Source organism: Coregonus lavaretus (assembly GCF_964263955.1).
Source record: "Coregonus lavaretus genome assembly, chromosome: 32".
Taxonomy (NCBI): Eukaryota; Metazoa; Chordata; class Actinopteri; order Salmoniformes; family Salmonidae; genus Coregonus; species Coregonus lavaretus.
The window spans coordinates 38,232,885-38,254,182 of record NC_140019.1 but is presented as its reverse complement, the minus strand read 5'-3'; the positions used below and the strand labels follow the sequence as shown (position 1 = coordinate 38,254,182).

Genomic DNA, 21,298 nt, shown 5'->3' with positions numbered 1-21,298 from the left:
TTTGGGGTTGAGCCTCTCACCTTCTACTCCTCTCCAATAACACAATAACACACGGTGTTTTTCGGACATGATTTTATTATTAGCCAGTACAGGTTAACCGTGTTGTAAGGCTCCGTCGAACATACCGAGGAGGAATTCCTTCCAGACTTTCACACGGAGACAACTAATCAAACTGATACCAGTGAATGGCAATACACAGTTACCAGCCACCGTTGGTCGCATCTTCAGTAGAATCAATATACACTTAACATTTTATTAAAATTGATAAATTGACCGATAGTGTTTTGAAGTAAATATATCTTACCGCTGCGGAGTACCTCAGACGCACGGACACGTTTACAGGTCTCACTACTCCTAGCCTGCTAATAGAATAACTGACTGACTTTAATACTGAAGACGAACAGCAAAAATAACACCTCTTTTAACTCCTTAGTCTCACCCTAGCTTCAACCCAGAGAAGAGTACAGTAATGACAGTCTCACCCTACCTTCAACAGTAATGACATTGATGACATCACCTAAGATACGTTTATTATTAGATGTAACCTGGCACAGCATGCATGTAAATACTCTTCATCCTTAATGGGAGGAGGTTTAAGATAATGCCTAAATTGAAGCGTGAAGCAGGAAAGGGTCTCTGGAACTGCTTGGGAGGTACAGAAAAGTGTGCAAATCGAGTGTGTGTGAGATATGTGATCCAATGCATGGACAGTGTGTGTGTGTGTGTGTGTGTATGTATATATATATATATATATATATATATATATATCTGTTAGTGTGTTCTCTCTCCACTGTTCTACTATATATACACACAGTTGAAGTCAGAAGTTTACATACACCTTAGCCAAATACATTTAAACTCAGTTTTTCACAATTCCTGACATTTAATCCTAGTAAAAATTCCCTGTATTAGGTCAGTTAGGATCACCACTTTATTTTAAGAATGTGAAATGTCAGAATAATAGTAGAGAGAATGATTTATTTAAGCTTTTATTTCTTTCATCACATTCCCAGTGGGTCAGAAGTTTACATACACTCAATTAGTATTTGGTAGCATTGCCTTTAAATTGTTTAACTTGGGTCAAACATTTTGGGTAGCCTTCCACAAGCATCCCACGATGAACATGGTACATTTTGGCCCATTCCTCCTGACAGAGCTGGTGTAACTGAGTCAGGTTTGTAGGCCTCCTCGCTCGCACACGCTTTTTCAGTTCTGCCCACAAATTTTGTATAGGATTGAGGTCAGGGCTTTGTGATGGCCACTCCAATACCTTGACTTTGTTGTCCTTAAGCCATTTTGCCTTAACTATGGAAGTATGCTTGGGGTCATTGTCCATTTGGAAGACCCTTTTGCGACCAAGCTTTAACTTCTTGACTGATGTCTTGAGATGTTGCTTCAATATATCCACATCATTTTCCTTCCTCATGATGCCATCTATTTTGTGAAGTGCACCAGTCCCTCCTGCAGCAAAGCACCCCCACAGCATGATGCTGCCACCCCCGTGCTTCACGGTTGGGATGGTGTTCTTCTGCTTGCAAGGCACCCCCTTTTTCCTCCAAACATAACGATAGTCATTATGGCCAAACAGTTCTATTTTTGTTTCATCAGACCAGAGGACATTTCTCCAAAAAGTACGATCTTTGTCCCCATGTGCAGTTGCAAACCATAGTCTGGCTTTTTTATGGCAGTTTTGGAGCAGTGGCTTCTTCCTTGCTGAGCTGCCTTTCAGGTTATGTCGAAATAGGACTCGTTTTACTGTGGATATAGATGCTTTTGTACCTGTTTCCTCCAGCATCTTCACAAGGTCCTTTGCTGTTGTTCTGGGATTGATTTGCACTTTTTGCACAAAAGTACGTTAATCTCTAGGAGACAGAACGTGTCTCCTTCCTGAACGGTATGACGGCTGCGTGGTCCCATGGTGTTTATACTTGCGCACTATTGTTTGTACAGATGAACGTGGTACCTTCAGGCGTTTGGAAATTGCTCCCAAGGACGAACCAGACTTGTGGAGGTCTACAATTTTTCTTCTGCGGTCTTGGCTGATTTCTTTTGATTTTCCCATAATGTCAAGCAAAGAGGCACTGAGTTTGAAGGTAGGCCTTGAAATACATTCACAGGTACACCTCCAAATGACTCAAATGATGTCAATTAGCCTATCAGAAGCTTCTAAAGCCATGACATCATTTTCCTGAATATTCCAAGCTGTTTAAAGGCACAGTCAACTTAGTGTATGTAAACTTCTGACCCACTGGAATTGTGATACAGTGAATTATAAGTGAAATAATCTGTCTGTAAACAATTGTTGGAAAAATTACTTGTGTCATGCACAAAGTAGATGTCCTAACCAACTTGCCAAAACTATAGTTGTTAACAAGAAATTTGTGGAGTGTTTGAAAAACGAGTTTTAATGACTCTAACCTAAGTTTATGCAAACTTCCGACTTCAACTGTAAAGTGAGTATACCAAACATTAGGAACCCGTTTTGCCCTCATAACAGCCTCAATTCGTCAGGTCATGGATTCTACAAGGTATTACAAGCATTCAACAGGGATGCTGGCTCATGTTGACTCCAATGCTTCCCACAGTTGTGTCAGGTTGGCTGGATGTCCTTTGGGTGGTGGACCATTCTTGATACACACAGGAAACTGTTGAGCATGAAAAACCCAGCAGCGTTGCAGTTCTTGACACAAACCGGTGTGCCTGGCACCTACTACCATACCCCGTTAAAGGGCACTCAAAACTTTTGTCTTGCCCATTCACCCTCTGAATGGCACACATACACAACCCATGTGTCAATTGTCTAAAGGCTTAAAAATCCTTCTTTAACCTGTCTCCTCCCCTTCATCTACACTGACTGAAGTGGATTTAACAAGGGACATCAATAAGGGATCATAGCTTTCACCTGGATTCACCTGGTCAGTCTATGTCATGGAAAGCGCAGGTGTTCCTAATGTTTTGTAAACTTAGTGTATGTGTGTATTTTCTGTTTCTGTGTGTATTTTATGTTGTGTGTGTGTGTGTGTGTGTGTGTCAGTGTATGTATTCGGTGTGTGTAACCTCCTCACGCTACGAGCGGCCCCAGGCTGAGCTCTACGTGGTGTGTGAGCCAGACGGCCTCGGTGGGGGCGTCGCCCTCCTCGCTCGGCCTTATGGGAGCCGCCAAGTTGCGGAAGTCGTGGCGGATCTTAAAGGACACGGTGACGTCACCGTCCTCCTCGCGCTGAGGGACCACCTTGATGAAGAAACCGATCTTATTGGATTTCCTGAAGGCCACCACGCTGGAGAGGAGACAGGAGCAGAGAGGGAAGGTTAGGAGACCAGGGGCAGAGCTCAAATGTCACCCTGTTCCCTATATAGTACACTAGTTTAAACTAGAGAGGGAAGGTTAGGAGAACAGGGGCAGAGCTCAAATGTCACCCTGTTCCTTTTATAGTACACTAGTTTAAACTAGCGCTAATGTCCTTTCTCCTCAGTTCTGTTATCGCCACTTAAGACTTACTCTGGGTCGTCCTGGAAGTCCTGAGGCTCAGCCAACTCATCGTATTCTGCTGCAGCATCCTTCCCTGCCAGGACCAACTCCATGGTAGGAACCATCACCTATGAACAACAATCACTATATCATCATCATCAACAACAGAGGTTAGGGGTGAGAGGTCAGCGGTAGGGTCGCAAAGGGAGGGTATATTACTGGAAACTTCCTACATTTACCAGTAAACTACCAGAATTTTGGTATCTTTCAATAATCTTCTGTAAAATAGCTCAAGACATCTAGTGGCCCTTTTGGGTACTTCAGATGATCACAGGCGTCTAATTATCTCTGGCCTTCCGTGTGGCCTTATCACAATATAATTAAAAATATATATATATTGATTTTTTAAAACATTGAATGACAAAGCTGTAAAACATCCTAAATACAAACCAGCACCTTAGTGAACACCATTGGTGGGCTTTGAGTTGGCAAGAAAGGCATTTCACTGTACTTGTGACATTAAAACCATTTGTGTTAATATGAGGGTTTCAGCATGAAATATCCTTGTAATATATATATACACATATACACACACACACACACACACACACACACACACACACACACATACATACATACACAGTGAGTGAAAAAAGTATTTGATCCCCTGCTGATTTTGTACGTTTGCCCACTGACAAAGATATGATCAGTCTATCATTTTAATGGTAGGTTTATTTGAACAGTGAGAGACAGAATAACAACAACAAAATCCAGAAAAACGCATGTAAAAAATGCTATAAATTGATTTTCATTTTAATGAGGGAAATAAGTATTTGACCCCCTCTCAATCAGAAAGATTTCTGGCTCCCAGGTGTCTTTTATTCAGGTAACGAGCTGAGATTTGGAGCACACTCTTAAAGGGAGTGCTCCTAATCTCATCTTGTTACCTGTATAAAAGACACCTGTCCACAGAAGCAATCAATCAATCAGATTCCAAACTCTCCACCATCGCCAAGACCAAAGAGCTCTCCAAGGATGTCAGGGACAAGATTGTAGACCTACACAAGACTGGAATGGGCTACAAGACCATCGACAAGCAGCTTGGTCGCAAATGGAAGAAACACAAAATAACTGTCAATCTCGCTCAGCCTGGGGCTCCATGCAAGATCTCACCTCGTGGAGTTGAAATTATAATGAGAACGGTGAGGAATCAGCCCAGAACTACACGGGAGGATCTTGTGAATGATCTCAAGGCAGCTGGGACCATAGTCACCAAGAAAACAATTGGTAACACACTACGCCGTGAAGGACTGAAATCCTGCAGCGCCCGCAAGGTCCCCCTGCTCAAGAAAGCACATATACAGGCCCGTCTGAAGTTTGCCAATGAACATCTGAATGATTCAGAGGAGAACTGGGTGAAAGTGTTGTGGTCAGATGAGACCAAAATCAAGCTCTTTGGCATCAACTCAACTCGCCGTGTTTGGAAGAGGAGGAATGCTGCCTATGACCCCAAGAACACCATCCCCACCGTCAGAACATGGAGGTGGAAACATTATGCTTTGGGGGGTGTTTTTCTGCTAAGGGGACAGGACAACTTCACCGCATCAAAGGGACGATGGACGGGGCCATGTACCGTCAAATCTTGGGTAAGAACCTCCTTCCCTTAGCCAGGGCATTGAAAATGAGTCGTGGATGGGTATTCCAGCATGACAATGACCCAAAACACATGGCCAAGGCAACAAAGGAGTGGCTCAAGAAGAAGCACATTAAGGTCCTGGAGTGGCCTAGCCAGTCTCCAGACCTTAATCCCATAGAAAATCTGTGGAGGGAGCTGAAGGTTCGAGTTGCCAAACGTCAGCCTCGAAACCTTAACGACTTGGAGAAGATCTGCAAAGAGGAGTGGGACAAAATCCCTCCTGAGATGTGTGCAAACCTGGTGGCCAACTACAAGAAACGTCTGACCTCTATGATTGCCAACAAGGGTTTTGCAGAGGGGCCAAATACTTATTTCCCTCATTAAAATGCAAATTAATTTATAACATTTTTGACATGCGTTTTTTGTTGTTGTTATTCTGTCTCTCACTGTTCAAATAAACCTTCCATTAAAATTATAGACTAATCATGTCTTTGTCAGTGGGCAAACGTACAAAATCAGCAGGGGATCAAATACTTTTTTCCCTCACTGTATATCTTTTTTTTTTTTTTTTTTTTACACACTAATTTATTTGTTGTCACTGTTTTGGGGCCAAACTGATGGCAGTTGTGAAACGTTGCAGAGTGAAAATAATGTTGATTAGATGTTTTTTTTCATTAATTAGGCTATTTTCTCTTGAACCACATAGTCTATTAACTAAAAAAACTAATGGACACAGATATAAAAACTTAACACCATATATGAATACATGGTTTTTTATGTTTTCAAGTATAAAATTACCAAAGTTGCGACTGAAAATCTATGGCAATCTGTTAATTACCAAAATTACTAAAGATTCCGGTAACTTTGGTATATTACCGGTGGCTTTGCAACCCTAGTCAGCAGTACCTTAGCAGTGCTGTTGATGTCCTCTGGGTCTCCCTCCTCACAGCCCACCAGGTTGACGTGGGTAATATTCTCCACTGGGTTGGTCAGGGTCAGCAGCACTTGGCACTCCTACAGACAACATGATACCACTCATACTGTAAGTCATTCTGTTCCCCTACAGACAACATGATACCACTCATACTGTAAGTCATTCTGTTCTCCTACAGACAACATGATACCACTCATACTGTAAGTCATTCTGTTCCCCTACAGACAACATGATACCACTCATACTGTAAGTCATTCTGTTCCCCTACAGACAACATGATACCACTCAAACTGTAAGTCATTCTGTTCCCCTACAGACAACATGTGACATAGGATGTCTTATACTTGAATAATTGACTTGCCTTCTGGAAGCGCAGGTTTGGAATGGACATGATTCTGACTTCAGGGATGTAACTCCTTTAGGATTGAAAATAACATCACTTTAATGAGAAATAAATAAAAACAATACCAACAATCGGAGTAGAAAACAAGGTGACTATGTTCAGTACAGAGAGGATGCTAAGCAATACTTACACAGCCACCAGTTGGATTTTGAACTTTATTGAGGTTGGGTTGAATTCTGGCTTGCTCAGATTGTGCTCACATTTCTAGGAAGAAAAGCAAACATTTCTACCATGAGAAATCAAGATAAATTGCCTCGCAAAAACAACAGTAAAATAGGTAGTAAAATGCCCTTTCTGAGAAGAGTAGTGTGGTGTAAAAGTACTGTGTCATGTACAGACCCTGCATCGCAGAGAGCGCTTGATCAGCAGGTGTTTGTGTTTGGGGTGGAGCTGAGAGGCTCCGGCAGGCTGGATGTCAGGCTGCAGCAGCCGCTGACGCAAGGTGGTCACTGTAACACACAGCACAGACCATGAGGTTAACACACAGCACAGACCATGAGGTTAACACACAGCACAGACCCTGAGGTTAACACACAACACAGACCCTGAGGTTAACACACAGCACAGACCCTGAGGTTAACACACAGCACAGACCCTGAGGTTAACACACAGCACAGACCCTGAGGTTAACACACAGCACAGACCATGAGGTTAACACAACATGGTCAACCAGGCCACACAGGGAGGTTAACACAACACAGACCCTGAGGTTAACACAACACAGACCATGAGGTTAACACAACACAGACCATGAGGTTAACACACAACACAGACCATGAGGTTAACACACAACACAGACCATGAGGTTAACACAGCACAGACCATGAGGTTAACACAGCACAGACCATGAGGTTAACACAACACAGACCATGAGGTTAACACAACACAGACCATGAGGTTAACACACAGCACAGACCCTGAGGTTAACACACAGCACAGACCCTGAGGTTAACACACAACACAGACCATGAGGTTAACACACAGCACAGACCCTGAGGTTAACACACAACACAGACCCTGAGGTTAACACAACACAGACCATGAGGTTAACACACAACACAGACCATGAGGTTAACACACAACACAGACCATGAGGTTAACACAACACAGACCATGAGGTTAACACAGCACAGACCATGAGGTTAACACAACACAGACCCTGAGGTTAACACACAGCACAGACCCTGAGGTTAACACACAGCACAGACCCTGAGGTTAACACACAACACAGACCCTGAGGTTAACACACAACACAGACCATGAGGTTAACACAACACAGACCATGAGGTTAACACAACACAGACCATGAGGTTAACACAACACAGACCATGAGGTTAACACACAGCACAGACCATGAGGTTAACACACAGCACAGACCCTGAGGTTAACACACAGCACAGACCCTGAGGTTAACACACAGCACAGACCCTGAGGTTAACACACAGCACAGACCCTGAGGTTAACACACAACACAGACCCTGAGGTTAACACACAACACAGACCATGAGGTTAACACAACACAGACCATGAGGTTAACACAACACAGACCATGAGGTTAACACAACACAGACCATGAGGTTAACACACAGCACAGACCCTGAGGTTAACACACAGCACAGACCCTGAGGTTAACACACAGCACAGACCATGAGGTTAACACACAGCACAGACCCTGAGGTTAACACACAACACAGACCCTGAGGTTAACACAACACAGACCATGAGGTTAACACACAGCACAGACCCTGAGGTTAACACACAACACAGACCCTGAGGTTAACACAACACAGACCATGAGGTTAACACACAACACAGACCATGAGGTTAACACACAACACAGACCATGAGGTTAACACAACACAGACCATGAGGTTAACACAACACAGACCATGAGGTTAACACAGCACAGACCATGAGGTTAACACAACACAGACCATGAGGTTAACACAACACAGACCATGAGGTTAACACACAGCACAGACCCTGAGGTTAACACACAGCACAGACCCTGAGGTTAACACACAACACAGACCCTGAGGTTAACACACAACACAGACCATGAGGTTAACACAACACAGACCATGAGGTTAACACAACACAGACCATGAGGTTAACACAACACAGACCATGAGGTTAACACAACACAGACCATGAGGTTAACACAACACAGACCATGAGGTTAACACACAGCACAGACCATGAGGTTAACACACAGCACAGACCCTGAGGTTAACACACAGCACAGACCATGAGGTTAACACACAGCACAGACCCTGAGGTTAACACACAGCACAGACCATGAGGTTAACACACAGCACAGACCCTGAGGTTAACACACAACACAGACCATGAGGTTAACACAACATGGTCAACCAGGCAACACAGGGAGGTTAACACAACATGGTCAACCAGGCCACACAGGGAGGTTAACACAACATGGTCAACCAGGCCACACAGGGAGGTTAACACAACATGGTCAACCAGGCCACACAGGGAGGTTAACACAACATGGTCAACCAGGCCACACAGGGAGGTTAACACAACATGGTCAACCAGGCCACACAGGGAGGTTAACACAACATGGTCAACCAGGCCACACAGGGAGGTTAACACAACATGGTCAACCAGGCCACACAGGGAGGTTAACACAACATGGTCAACCAGGCCACACAGGGAGGTTAACACAACATGGTCAACTAGACAACACAGGGAGGTTAACACAACATGGTCAACCAGGCCACACAGGGAGGTTAACACAACATGGTCAACCAGGCCACACAGGGAGGTTAACACAACATGGTCAACCAGGCCACACAGGGAGGTTAACACAACATGGTCAACCAGGCCACACAGGGAGGTTAACACAAGGCAGATTTCAAAAACAACCACAGTGTACCCGGACATAGCTGTAGACTTAGACATTATTATAACATATAGCTTCAAGGGAAAGTAGTGGATGAAGCTAGAATTGCTACATCCATTTTCAGACTTATAAATGATTTATCTATACCCGTTGACTGAGTATATAACTTATAAATGCCTCATGAGCTTAGTTCAACTGTCGTACCCCATCAGAACCCAAAATATAAACTTGTTTTACTCCAACATTTGTAAACAACATATAGTGCATTCGGAAAGTATTCAGACCCCGTCCCTTTTTCCACATGTTGTTACGTTATAGCCAGTGGAGGCTCCTCAGAGGAGGAAGGGGAGGACCATCCTCCTCAGTGTATTTCATAAAAATTAAATGTTAACATTTTTTTTAAGTTATCCTTTTTAAATAAAACTATACTAAATATATTCACGTCACCAAATAATTGATTAAAACACACTGTATTGCAATAAAGGTCTGCAGTAGCCTCAACAGCACTCTGTAGGGTAGCACCATGGTGTAGCCGGAGGACAGCTAGTTTCCATCCTCCTCTGGGTACATTGACTTCAATACAAAACCTAGGAGGCTCATGGTTCTCACCCCCTTCCATAGACTTACACAGTAATTATGACAACTTCCAGAGGATGTCCTCCAGCCTATCAGAGCTCTTGCAGCATGAACTGACATGTTGTCCAACCAATCAAAGGATCAGAGAATTAATCTAGTACTGAAAGCATAAACTACAGCTAGCTAGCACTGCAGTGTATAAAATGTGGTGAGTAGTTGACTCAGAGAGAGAAGGACAATAATTGAACAGTTTAACAAATTAATTTCTTCAAAAATGAAGGAGAAGCAAGAGAGTAATTTTATTTTCACTTTCAGTTTCACTTACTTAGCTAGCAAATGCAGCTAGCTAGTTTAGCCTACTGAAACACCCTGCGCAAACAGAGGGATGCTATGTTAGCTAGCTAGCTAGTTTAGCCTACTGAAACACCCTGCTCAAACAGAGGGATGCTATGTTTGCTAGCTGGTTATGACTATCCAACACAACACTGGAACTCTTCCAAGTAAAAAGGTAAGCTTTTGGTTTTATGAATGTATTGCCACCGGGGCCCGCCAGTGTAACTGCTAAACTGCTTACTGACTATACACTAACGTTACTGCATGATTGTAGTGGGTTTACTAACGCATTAGTTATATTCGCTATGTTGACTAGGACGTTACTTTAACCAACATGGGGACAACGATGTAGGCTGTGTGTAGCGGTTTGGCTTGGAAAGGTTTTCGCCTGGTCACATTCAGCTGATTCGTTGCGCATTGACGCGAGAAGGAATACAACGTGGCTGCTATGAAAGTAAACTGCTTACGCGTGAACTTAATCCCCCAAAAACATTTCCACTGCATGTCAGCCCTGCCACGAAAAGGACCAGCTGCCATCATGTCAGTGATTCTCTCGTTAACACAGGTGAGAGTGTTGACGAAGGACAAGGCTGGAGATCACTCTGTCATGCTGATTGAGTTAGAATAACAGACTGGAAGCTTTAAAAGGAGGGTGGTGCTTGAAATCATTGTTCTTCCTCTGTTAACCATGGTTACCTGCAAGGAAACACGTGCAGTCATCATTGCTTTGCACAAAAAGGGCTTCACAGGCAAGGATATTGCTGCTAGTAAGATTGCACCTAAATCAACCATTTATCGGATCATCAAGAACTTCAAGGAGAGAGGTTCAATTGTTGTGAAGAAGGCATCAGGGCGCCCAAGAAAGTCCAGCAAGCGCCAGGACAGTCTCCAGAAGTTGATTCAGCTGCGGGATCGGGGCACCACCAGTGCAGAGCTTGCTCAGGAATGGCAGCAGGCAGGTGTGAGTACATCTGCTCGCACAGTGAGGCGAAGACTTTTGGAGGATGGCCTGGTGTCAAGAAGGGCAGCAAAGAAGCCACTTATCTCCAGGAAAAACATCAGGTACAGGGATTGGACTGCTGAGGACTGGGGTAAAGTCATTTTCTCTGATGAATCCCCTTTCCGATTGTTTGGGGCATCCGGAAAACACCTTGTCCTGAGAAGACAAGGTGAGCGCTACCATCTGTCCTGTGTCATGCCAACAGTAAAGCATCCTGAGACCATTCATGTGTGGGGTTGCTTCTCAGCCAAGGGAGTGGGCTCACCCACAATTTTGCCTACGAACACAGCCATGAATAAAGAATGGTACCAACACATCCTCCGAGAGCAACTTCTCCCAACCATCCATTGGTGACGACCAATGCCTTTTCCAGCATGATGGAGCACCTTTCCATGAGGCAAAAGTTATAACTAAATGGCTTGGGGAACAAAACATCGACATTTTGGGTCCATGGCCAGGAAACTCCCCAGACCTTAATCCCATTGAGAACTTGTGGTCGATCCTCAAGAGGCGGGTGGACAAACAAAAACCCACAAATTCGGACAAACTCCAAGCATTGATTATGGAGGAATGGGCTGCCATCAGTCAGGATGTGGCCCAGAAGTTAATTGACAGCATGCCAGGGCGGATTGCAGAGGTCTTGAAAAAGAAGGGTCAACACTGCAAATATTGACTCTTTGCATAAACTTAATGTAATTGTCAATAAAAGCCTTTGACACTTATGGAATGCTTGTAATTATACTTCAGTATACCATAGTAACATCTGACAAAAATATCTCATAACACTGAAGCAGTGAACTTTGTGAAGACCAATACTTGTGTCATTCTCAAAACTTTTGACGTACATAAGGCCATGCTCATGAAAAAAATTAAACGGCACTGACTTCCACTGGCTACACCCTTATTCTAAAATGGATTACATTTATTAATTTTTTTCAATCTACACACAATACCACATAAGTGAAAATAGGTTTAGCATTTTTTGCAAATGTATTAAATATAAAAAAAATAACTCTTACATAAGTATTCAGACCCTTTGCTATGAGCCTCGAAATTTAGCTCAGGTGCATCCTGTTTCCATTGATCATCGTTGAGATGTTTTTACAACTTGGAGTACACCTGTGGTAAATTCAATTGATTGGACATGATTTGGAAAAGCACACCTGTCTATATAAGGTCCCACAGTTGACAGTGCATGTCAGAGCAAAAACCAAGCCATGAGGTCGAAGGAATTGTCCGTAGAGCTCCGAGACAGGATTGTGTTGAGGCACAGATCTGGGGAAGGGTACCAAAAAATGTCTGCCGCATTGAAGGTCCCCAAGAACACAGTGGCCTCTATCATTCTTAAATGGAAGAAGTTTGGAACCACCAAGACTCTTCCTAGAGCTGGCCACCTGGCCAAACTGAGCAATCGGGGGAGAAGGGCCTTGGTCAGGGAGGTGACCAAGAGGCCGATGGTCACTCTGACAGAGCTCCAGAGTTCCTCTGTGGAGATGGGAGAACCTTCCAGAAGGACAACCATCTCTGCAGCACTCCACCAATCAGGCCTTTATGGTAGAGTGGCCAGAAGGAAGCCACTCCTCAGTAAAAGCCACATGCCAGCCCGCTTGGAGTTTGCCAAAAGGCACCCAAAGGACTCTCAGACCATGAGAAACAAGATTCTCTGGTCTGATGAAACCAAGATTGAACTCTTTGGCCTGAATGCCAAGCGTCACGTCTGGAGGAAACCTGGCACCATCCCTACGGTGAAGCATGGTGGTGGCAGCATCATGCAGTGGGGATGTTTTTCAGCGGCAGGGACTGAGAGACTAGTCAGGATCGAGGCAAAGATGAACGGAGCAAAGTACAGAGAGATCCTTGATGAATTCCTGAGCGCTCTGGAGCAGGTTCTTAGACTGGGGTGAAGGTTCACCTTCCAACAGGACAACAACCCTAAGCACACAGCCAAGACAACGCAGGAGTGGCTTCGGGACAAGTCTCTGATTGTCCTTGAGTGGCCCAGCCAGAGCCTGGACTTGAACATCTCTGGAGCTATCTGAAAATAGCTGTGCAGCAACGCTCCCCATCCGCCCTGACAGAGCTTGAGAGGATCTGCAGAGAAGAATGGGAGAAACTCCCCAAATACAGGTGTGCCAAGCTTGTAGCGTCATACCCAAGAAGACGACAAGGCTGTAATCGCTGCCAAAGGTGCTTCAACAAAGTAATGATTAAAGGGTCTGAATACTGAATATGTAAATGTCATTTCGTTTTTTTATTTTTAATATATTTGCGAAATTTTCTAGAAACCTGTTTTTGCTTTGTCATTATGTGTGTAGCTTGATGAGGGGGAAAAAAACAATTAATTCAATTTTAGAATAAGGCTGTAAAGTAACAAAATGTGGAAAAAGTCAAGGGGTCTGAATACTTTCCGAATGCACTGTAAATGTAAACCACTGTATAGCCTCATAACATGGTTCAACCTATAATGCTGATATCATAGATGGTCAGTCCTTGCATCCATAGCTCTGTCTGTGAATTTGAGAGTGGTTACATTTCTCCAGCCCCATCGCTCAACTTTTAACCGAAACAGGGGTGGGGAAAACACTTTGTTTCAATTAAGGATTGTAGCTTTAAAAAGTAGTGATCACTGTTACCCTCAGGTTGATAGGTCTGGTGTAGGGTTACTGTATTGTTAAAGGTCCGGGTTAATGTCAGGCTTAGGGGGTCAGGGGTCAGGCTTAGGGGGTCAGGGGTCAGGCTTAGGGGGTCGTCAGTGTCAGGCTTAGGGGGTCAGGGGTCAGGCTTAGGGGGTCAGGGGTCAGGCTTAGGGGGTCAGGGGTCAGGCTTAGGGGGTCAGGGGTCAGGCTTAGGGGGTCAGGCTTAGGGGGTCAGGGGTCAGGCTTAGGGGTCAGGGGTCAGGCTTAGGGGGTCAGGGGTCAGGCTTAGGGGGTCAGTGTCAGGCTTAGGGGGTCAGTGTCAGGCTTAGGGGGTCAGTGTCAGGCTTAGGGGGTCAGTGTCAGGCTTAGGGGGTCAATGTCAGGCTAAGGGGGTCAGTGTTAGGGTTAGGGGTCAGTGTTAGGGTTAGGGGTCAGTGTTAGGGTTAGGGGTCAGTGTTAGGGGTCAGTGTCTCTTACCCTCTGGTAGGTTGATAGGTCTGGTGTAGCAGTCTTCAGGCAGTGGCTCCACCTCGTCTAAGGCTTGGGCTGGCTCTATCTTCATCTCCTTCTGGTCTTCACCTTCCTTCAGACTGGAACAGGGACAGACACAGTGAAGGTCATTATAGGAGACAGACACAGACACAGTGAAGGTCATTATAGGAGACAGACACAGACACAGTGAAGGTCATATATAGGAGACAGACACAGTGAAGGTCATTATAGGAGACAGGGACAGACACAGTGAAGGTCATTATAGGAGACAGGGACAGACACAGTGAAGGTCATTATAGCAGACAGGGACAGACACAGTGAAGGCCATGATAGGAGACAGGGACAGACACAGTGAAGGCCATGATAGGAGACAGGGACAGACACAGTGAAGGTCATTATAGCAGACAGGGACAGACACAGTGAAGGCCATTATAGCAGACAGGGACAGACACAGTGAAGGTCATTATAGGAGACAGGGACAGACACAGTGAAGGTCATTATAGGAGACAGGGACAGACACAGTGAAGGTCATTATAGGAGACAGGGACAGACACGGTGAAGGTCATTATAGGAGACAGGGACAGACACAGTGAAGGTCATTATAGGAGACAGGGACAGACACAGTGAAGGTCATTATAGGAGACAGGGACAGACACGGTGAAGGTCATTATAGGAGACAGGGACAGACACAGTGAAGGTCATTATAGGAGACAGGGACAGACACGGTGAAGGTCATTATAGGAGACAGGGACAGACACAGTGAAGGCCATGATAGGAGACAGGGACAGACACAGTGAAGGTCATTATAGGAGACAGGGACAGACATGAGAGGATGTGATACTCGTACTTTACGGACAATAACGTTCTTGGAATGTCATGTAATACTCACGAAAGACCGGCCAGACTGGTGATAGGAGCTCCAGGTCTCTGTCGCTGTAGTCTGGTACCCAGACCATACTTCTCCTTTATACGGCAGAGCAACACAACGTCAACTAACTCACAGGCAGACACCACGTGGTAGACTTATGGGAGAGGAACACCACTGGCATTTTTCCATTGATGACTGATAAAATGGTTCATATTTTTCCTTTACTAGGCATTTTTTTAAATATCCAATTAGGAAAACATTTACTAGCATAAATACCTAAAATAAAATTGTGATCGAAATCAAAGAAATAAAACAAATCTAGATAAATAATTTGGTTTGAACAACGACAACACAAATCTTTATGTTCACAGTGGGAGAAGAGTTACTACTCTCTACTATATTACAGGCCAAATCAGCTTTAACGGTACATTTCCTAACGAGGGAGCGAGAGCGAGAGAGAACAGTGCTTTGACTATCAAACTACAACTCACCACCACATGAATAGTGTGTTGCTGGGTGGGAAGGGGTTAAAAACCAACATGTCAGCGTGCAGAAGAGAAGAGAAGAGAAGAGGAGTATCAGGTGAAACCAAAGCACTGAAGCAAACATTTCAGTAACTGATAACATGCAACAGAAAAGCATCAGTGGTAGAGATGAACTATTCAGCTGCAGTGGCTAGTATATAGCTAGCAGCTAGCACACAGCTAGCAGCTAGCACAAAGCTAGCAGCTAGCACACAGCTAGCAGCTAGCACACAGCTAGCACACAGCTAGCAGCTAGCACACAGCTAGCAGCTAGCACACAGCTAGCAGCTAGCACACAGCTAGCAGCTAGCATATAGTGACCCTTCACCAATCACAGGTTCTGAATGCAATGTTCCAGTATGGGCCAGGTTCTGAACCAAACCAGTCCTTCCGACCATTAACACAAACTATACATGCATTTCAATCAAATGTTAACATACTGGAACTAACTATTACAGTACATCATGCAGGCTATTCAGTTATACAGTGCCTTGCAAAAGTATTCATCCCCCTTGGCGTTTTTCCTATTTTGTTGCATTACAACCTGTAATTTAAATTGATTTTTATTTGGATTTCATGTAATAGACATACACAAAATAGTCCAAATTGGTGAAGAACGTTAAAGTGGTGTGTGCATATGTATTCACCCCCTTTGCTATGAAGCCCCTAAATAAGATCTGGTGCAACCAATTACCTTCAGAAGTCACATAATTAGTTAAATAAAGTCCACCTGTGTGCAATCGAAGTGTCACATGATCTGTCACATGATCTCAGTATATATACACCTGTTCTGAAAGGCCCCAGAGTCTGCAACACCACTAAGAAAGGGGCACCACCAAGCAAGCGGCACCATGAAGACCAAGGAGCTCTCCAAACAGGTCAGGGAGAAGTACAGATCAGGGTTGGGTTATAAAAAAAAAAAATATCCTAAACTTTGAATATCCCACGGAGCACCATTACATCCATTATTTAAAAAATTGAAAGAATATGGCACCACAACAAACCTGCCAAGAGAGGGCCGCCCACCAAAACTCACAGACAAGGCAAGGAGGGAATTAATCAGAGAGGCCAAAAAGAGACCAAAGATAACCCTGAAGGAGCTGCAAAGCTCCACAGCGGAGATTGGAGTATCTGTCCATAGGACCACTTTAAGCCGTACACTCCACAGAGCTGGGCTTTACGGAAGAGTGGCCAGAAAAAAGCCATTGCTTAAAGAAAAAAATAAGCAAACACGTTTGGTGTTCGCCGAAAGGCATGTGGGAGACTCACAAACATATGGAAGAAGGTACTCTGGTCAGAGAAGACTAAAATTGAGCATTTTGGCCATCAAGGAAAACGCTATGTCTGGCGCAAACCCAACACCTCTCATCACCCCGAGAACACCATCCCCACAGTGAAGCATGGTGGTGGCAGCATCATGCTGTGGGGATGTTTTTCCATCGGCAGGGACTGGGAAACTGGTCAGAATTGAAGGAATAATCGATGAATGGCGCTAAATACAGGGAAATTCTTGAGGGAAACCTGTTTCAGTCTTCCAGAGATTTGAGACTGGGACGGAGGTTCACCTTCCAGCAGGACAATGACCCTAAGCATACTGCTAAAGCAACACTCGAGTGGTTTAAGGGGAAACATTTAAATGTCTTGGAATGGCCTAGTCAAAGCCCAGACCTCAATCCAATTGAGAATCTGTGGTATGGACTTAAAGATTGCTGTACACCAGCGGAACCCATCCGACTTGAAGGAGCTGGAGCAGTTTTGCCTTGAAGAATGGGCAAAAATCCCAGTTGTTAGATGTGCCAAGCTTATAGAGATATACCCCAAGAGACTTGGGGGGGGGGGGGGGGTGAATAGTTATGCACACTCAAGTCTTCTGTTTTTGTCTTATTTCTTGTTTGTTTCACAACAAAAAATATTTTGCATCTTCAAAGTGGTAGGCATGTTGTGTAAATCAAATGATACAAACCACCCAAAAATCAATTTTAATTCCAGGTTGTAAGGCAACAAAATAGGAAAAATGCCAAGGGGGATGAATACTTTCACAAGCCACTGTAGTTGCCTTGTTAATTTCAGACCCCGCCACCAGCAGGGTTAATAACACAGCCATAACAACAAACAAACACGAAAAGCGTTTTTGCGGCTTTGAGAATGCTCATCATGATATGTCTCATTATAAAGGTGGGCGCTGGGCCGTGGTTAACGTGTAAAACAGTCAAGTTCATATTCCAGAGAGAAGTGTGAAAGCTGAGCATGTTATCTGCCGGAGTGTGTGTGTGTGAGATGTGTGTGTGTGTGTGTGTGTGTGAGAGAGGTGTGTACCGAGAAGGCCAGCGGCATGTATGGTCGTCTCCTGGCCAGCTTCTTCCTGTCCCTGTCCAGTTTCTCTCTCTGGGCCAGCTGCTGGTAATACTCTATCAGTTTATTGATCTGGAGGAAGAATAGACATAACACGAGTCAAAGCCACCATTTAGGCCTGGAGCCTGTATCAGCAGTGTGCTGTTTGTGGTTGATCACGCAGTGCGTTTTTTTAATACAGCATCAGTTACAAAAGACTCTATGCAACTTCCAGCGTCACAGCATTCTACAGCCTGGGGTTGTCTAGCTGAATTGAAGATCAGACCAAAGGCAGGCAACATACCCGTTGAGTATGAGGGTTCTCAGGCTCCTGCCATCCTCCACTGGCTAAAGTGAAGACAAAAAGAGAAAGAACTTCAACAGTCGTCCAGAAAACACCCAACAAATCAAATCACACAACAGACATGTAGGCCACTAGTGCACACGTCTACATGATAAGGGACAGATCTCTACTCAGGGTAACAAATCCAAACAAAGCTCCATACATCAAATATGAATTCGTTTTTTTGCATTTGGACCATTCTAACATGGCCTATTATCAATAGTCAGTTCAATATCTCCCCCTCGTCACCCGTGCAGGGGACACTTCCTTCAGTAGTAACTATGATCACTAGCAAGGTTTGCTATTTGATTTGGTTGAAGCCACTTCCCACCCTCAGCCAGCCACAGAATAGTTGACCCACGCCTAACACTGGCCCAATATAAAGAGTCCAATATCTCCCCCTCTTCGTCAACAGTGAGGTAGGCCTGGCACTCACCCACAGACTTGTCAGCCATGCCCACGTCTCTGGATGTCCAGCGACAGAAGCCACAGGCCAGGTAGTAGGCCTTCTTCATGGCCGTCTTGCTGGGGTCGTCAGGAAGAGGGGCTGGGATGTTGGTTGCCCGGGTGGACAGAGTGTGCATGCAGCATGGGCAGTCGAAGCAGTTGGCACACCTGGGGCACGCAGAGGAAGGAGGTATAGCTAGTTAGAACAAAGGTAGTGTATATATATATATTCAACAGGAAGAAATAATCACAGTAATCTGACCCAATGCTAGCTTTTATGGCTTTCCTTAACCATGACCTCACGTAAAACTAGGCTACACCTAACCTTAATATAACCTTTGACCCCATAGAATTACATATAGAATAGTGATGATGGGGGGGGGGGATATTAATATTAATTTTGACGATATATCGTATCGCCAATATTATTTCTGCGCAAATTGGCTGTACCTGCACCAAACCTCCAGTATTTTCCCTTCATAACTTGTTCTCCATCCAATTTGTTTTCAGCACTTTATTTCCATGACCGATCAACAACAACAACAAAATCTCATGGCTCTCTCTGTCCCTATGCAGCAGACATATGGTGAGCAATATGTTTGGAACATCGAATCGCAATACAAATCTGAGTATCGGATCACAATACATATAGAATTGTAAGAATCGCAATACATATCGTATCGGCACCTAAGTATCGTGATATATCGTATCTTGAGGTCCCTGGCAATTCCTAGCACTAATATAGAACATGAACTATAGATAAACCCAACCTTAACACTAACCTTAACCCTAACCTCTATGCCTAACCTGAAGTTTTCATTCAGCTGGTTGAATATCCTCTTCCTAGAACAAAACAGAGAGCTGGGAAATGTAGGCTGGATGCAGTGAACATTGTCAATGGCTAGACAGTAAGGAATAGGTCCATGCTATAGACCCTATATAAACCAGGTCTATGCTGATGCTCAGTTGCAAATGTTACTCACCTGTTCTTCTTCAGCTTTGCCTCTGCTGAAGGCATATTCTCCAGGCAGCTTGGACAGTAATGAGAGTCCACCTGGAAACCAGAGGCAGCATTCAACAATTTATGTTAGTGGCACAGGAAGTTGGTGGCACCTTAATTGGGGAGAACATGCTTGTGTTAATGACTGGAGCGGAATTTTTTCGAATGGTATCAAATACATCAAAACACATTGGTTTCCAGGTGTTTGATGCCATTCCATTTGCTCCGTTCCGGCCATTATTATGAGCCGTTCTCCCCTCAGCAGCCTCCTGTGGTTAGTGGGAATACATGAATGCGCATAGCTATCCCTCGTAGCTAGCTAGTAGTTATAACTGCACAGACAGTAATCATGTTTCAGCATGACCCAATTTCTGTGCGTTAGACCTAACAGATACTGGTTCAGCTTCAGTAATACAAATATGAGTTTCTGTGGGTGAGGGTCACTGTCCGTTGTGTGGCTGTGTAAGTTAAGAATCAAAGCTGTCTGACGTGGCACGTATCAACTACATCGCTAGATAAATAGTTAGCTAGATACCTAAATAAAGATATTTCACAAGAATAACGAACTCTGTCAAGAGCTGTTTGCTAGATCTGAGACCACACTGTGGTCGCTCTGTCTGGGTGTGGTGATGAATAGCGTACGTTAGCCAGCTGACTAGCTACCTAGGGGGCTATATAGCTAGCTAACAATTAAAAAAGCTTTTCAAACGGCTGTTAAGTTTAAGTTGTATTTCCAGTGGGAATGTGTCACTGTTAATTGGAGAAAATAAGTTCATAGTGAACACCGACCAAATAAACGGATGTAATATGTTGTTTAGCTAGCTGTCTTGCTTGCTTGTTAACAGTTAGCTTAGCTAGGTAGCTAGATAAAACGTACAAAATTATGAAAGTAGGACGGAAGTAAAGACGGCATATACGGCCAATCAGACGACAGAGTTGGTTAATAAACATTGATTGGCGTGCGATATGGCAAATAAGATTACAATGTTTCTTGTACGGGGGCTGGACTATGTTGACCAATCCCTCCCAAACAGCTAACGCTACGAGTTAGCTAGATATCTCTGATTGAGATAGTTAGCAAAAGTAGTGTTGACATTTTCGTCACTTACCTCGTGAGACACACATTCTAGGGAACGCAAATCACTGCAATACCGGCAAAAATAAAGTGTAGACAACGGAGATCGGATCTTTTTCTCTCCGTGAACTAGGTAGAGAACCCTGTCAGGCTGCAGAAGCGACGCCATCTCTAACTGATGCCGCGTTCAAAACAACTGGGGACTCGGAGAAATACGAGATCAAATCATGACGTCAGTGATTCGGTTCAGAAAGTCGGAGCTTCAGAAAGAAGCCCGAGTTCATGAGTTGGAATTCCGAGTTGGATGGCCGTTCAAATCGATTTTTCCCAGTCGGAGCTATTTTGTTAATTTTTTGGGGGGAGTTCCC

General features: G+C 44.3%; 1 protein-coding gene across 2 annotated transcripts; it reads right to left on the bottom strand.

Moving 5' to 3' along the window:
- Positions 1-55: 55 nt before the first annotated feature.
- Positions 56-21,107, bottom strand: LOC311107884 (dynactin subunit 4). Of its 2 annotated transcripts, XM_084150470.1 has the most exons (14): positions 20,965-21,104; positions 19,839-19,909; positions 18,845-19,023; positions 18,370-18,413; positions 18,051-18,158; positions 15,702-15,722; positions 15,232-15,305; positions 14,328-14,440; positions 6,782-6,891; positions 6,573-6,646; positions 6,401-6,455; positions 6,012-6,119; positions 3,500-3,597; positions 56-3,278 (listed from the first exon to the last, which is right to left on the bottom strand). In XM_084150470.1, the coding sequence occupies exons 1-14, from the start codon at positions 21,097-21,099 to the stop codon at positions 3,062-3,064; spliced, it is 1,407 nt and encodes a 468-aa protein (XP_084006596.1). In that variant the 5' UTR covers positions 21,100-21,104; the 3' UTR covers positions 56-3,061. The 2 variants fall into 2 exon arrangements, with proteins under 2 accessions (XP_084006596.1, XP_084006595.1); XM_084150469.1 differs by lacking the exon at positions 15,702-15,722 and having other exon boundaries at positions 20,965-21,107.
- Between the last annotated feature and the right edge of the window lie 191 nt (positions 21,108-21,298).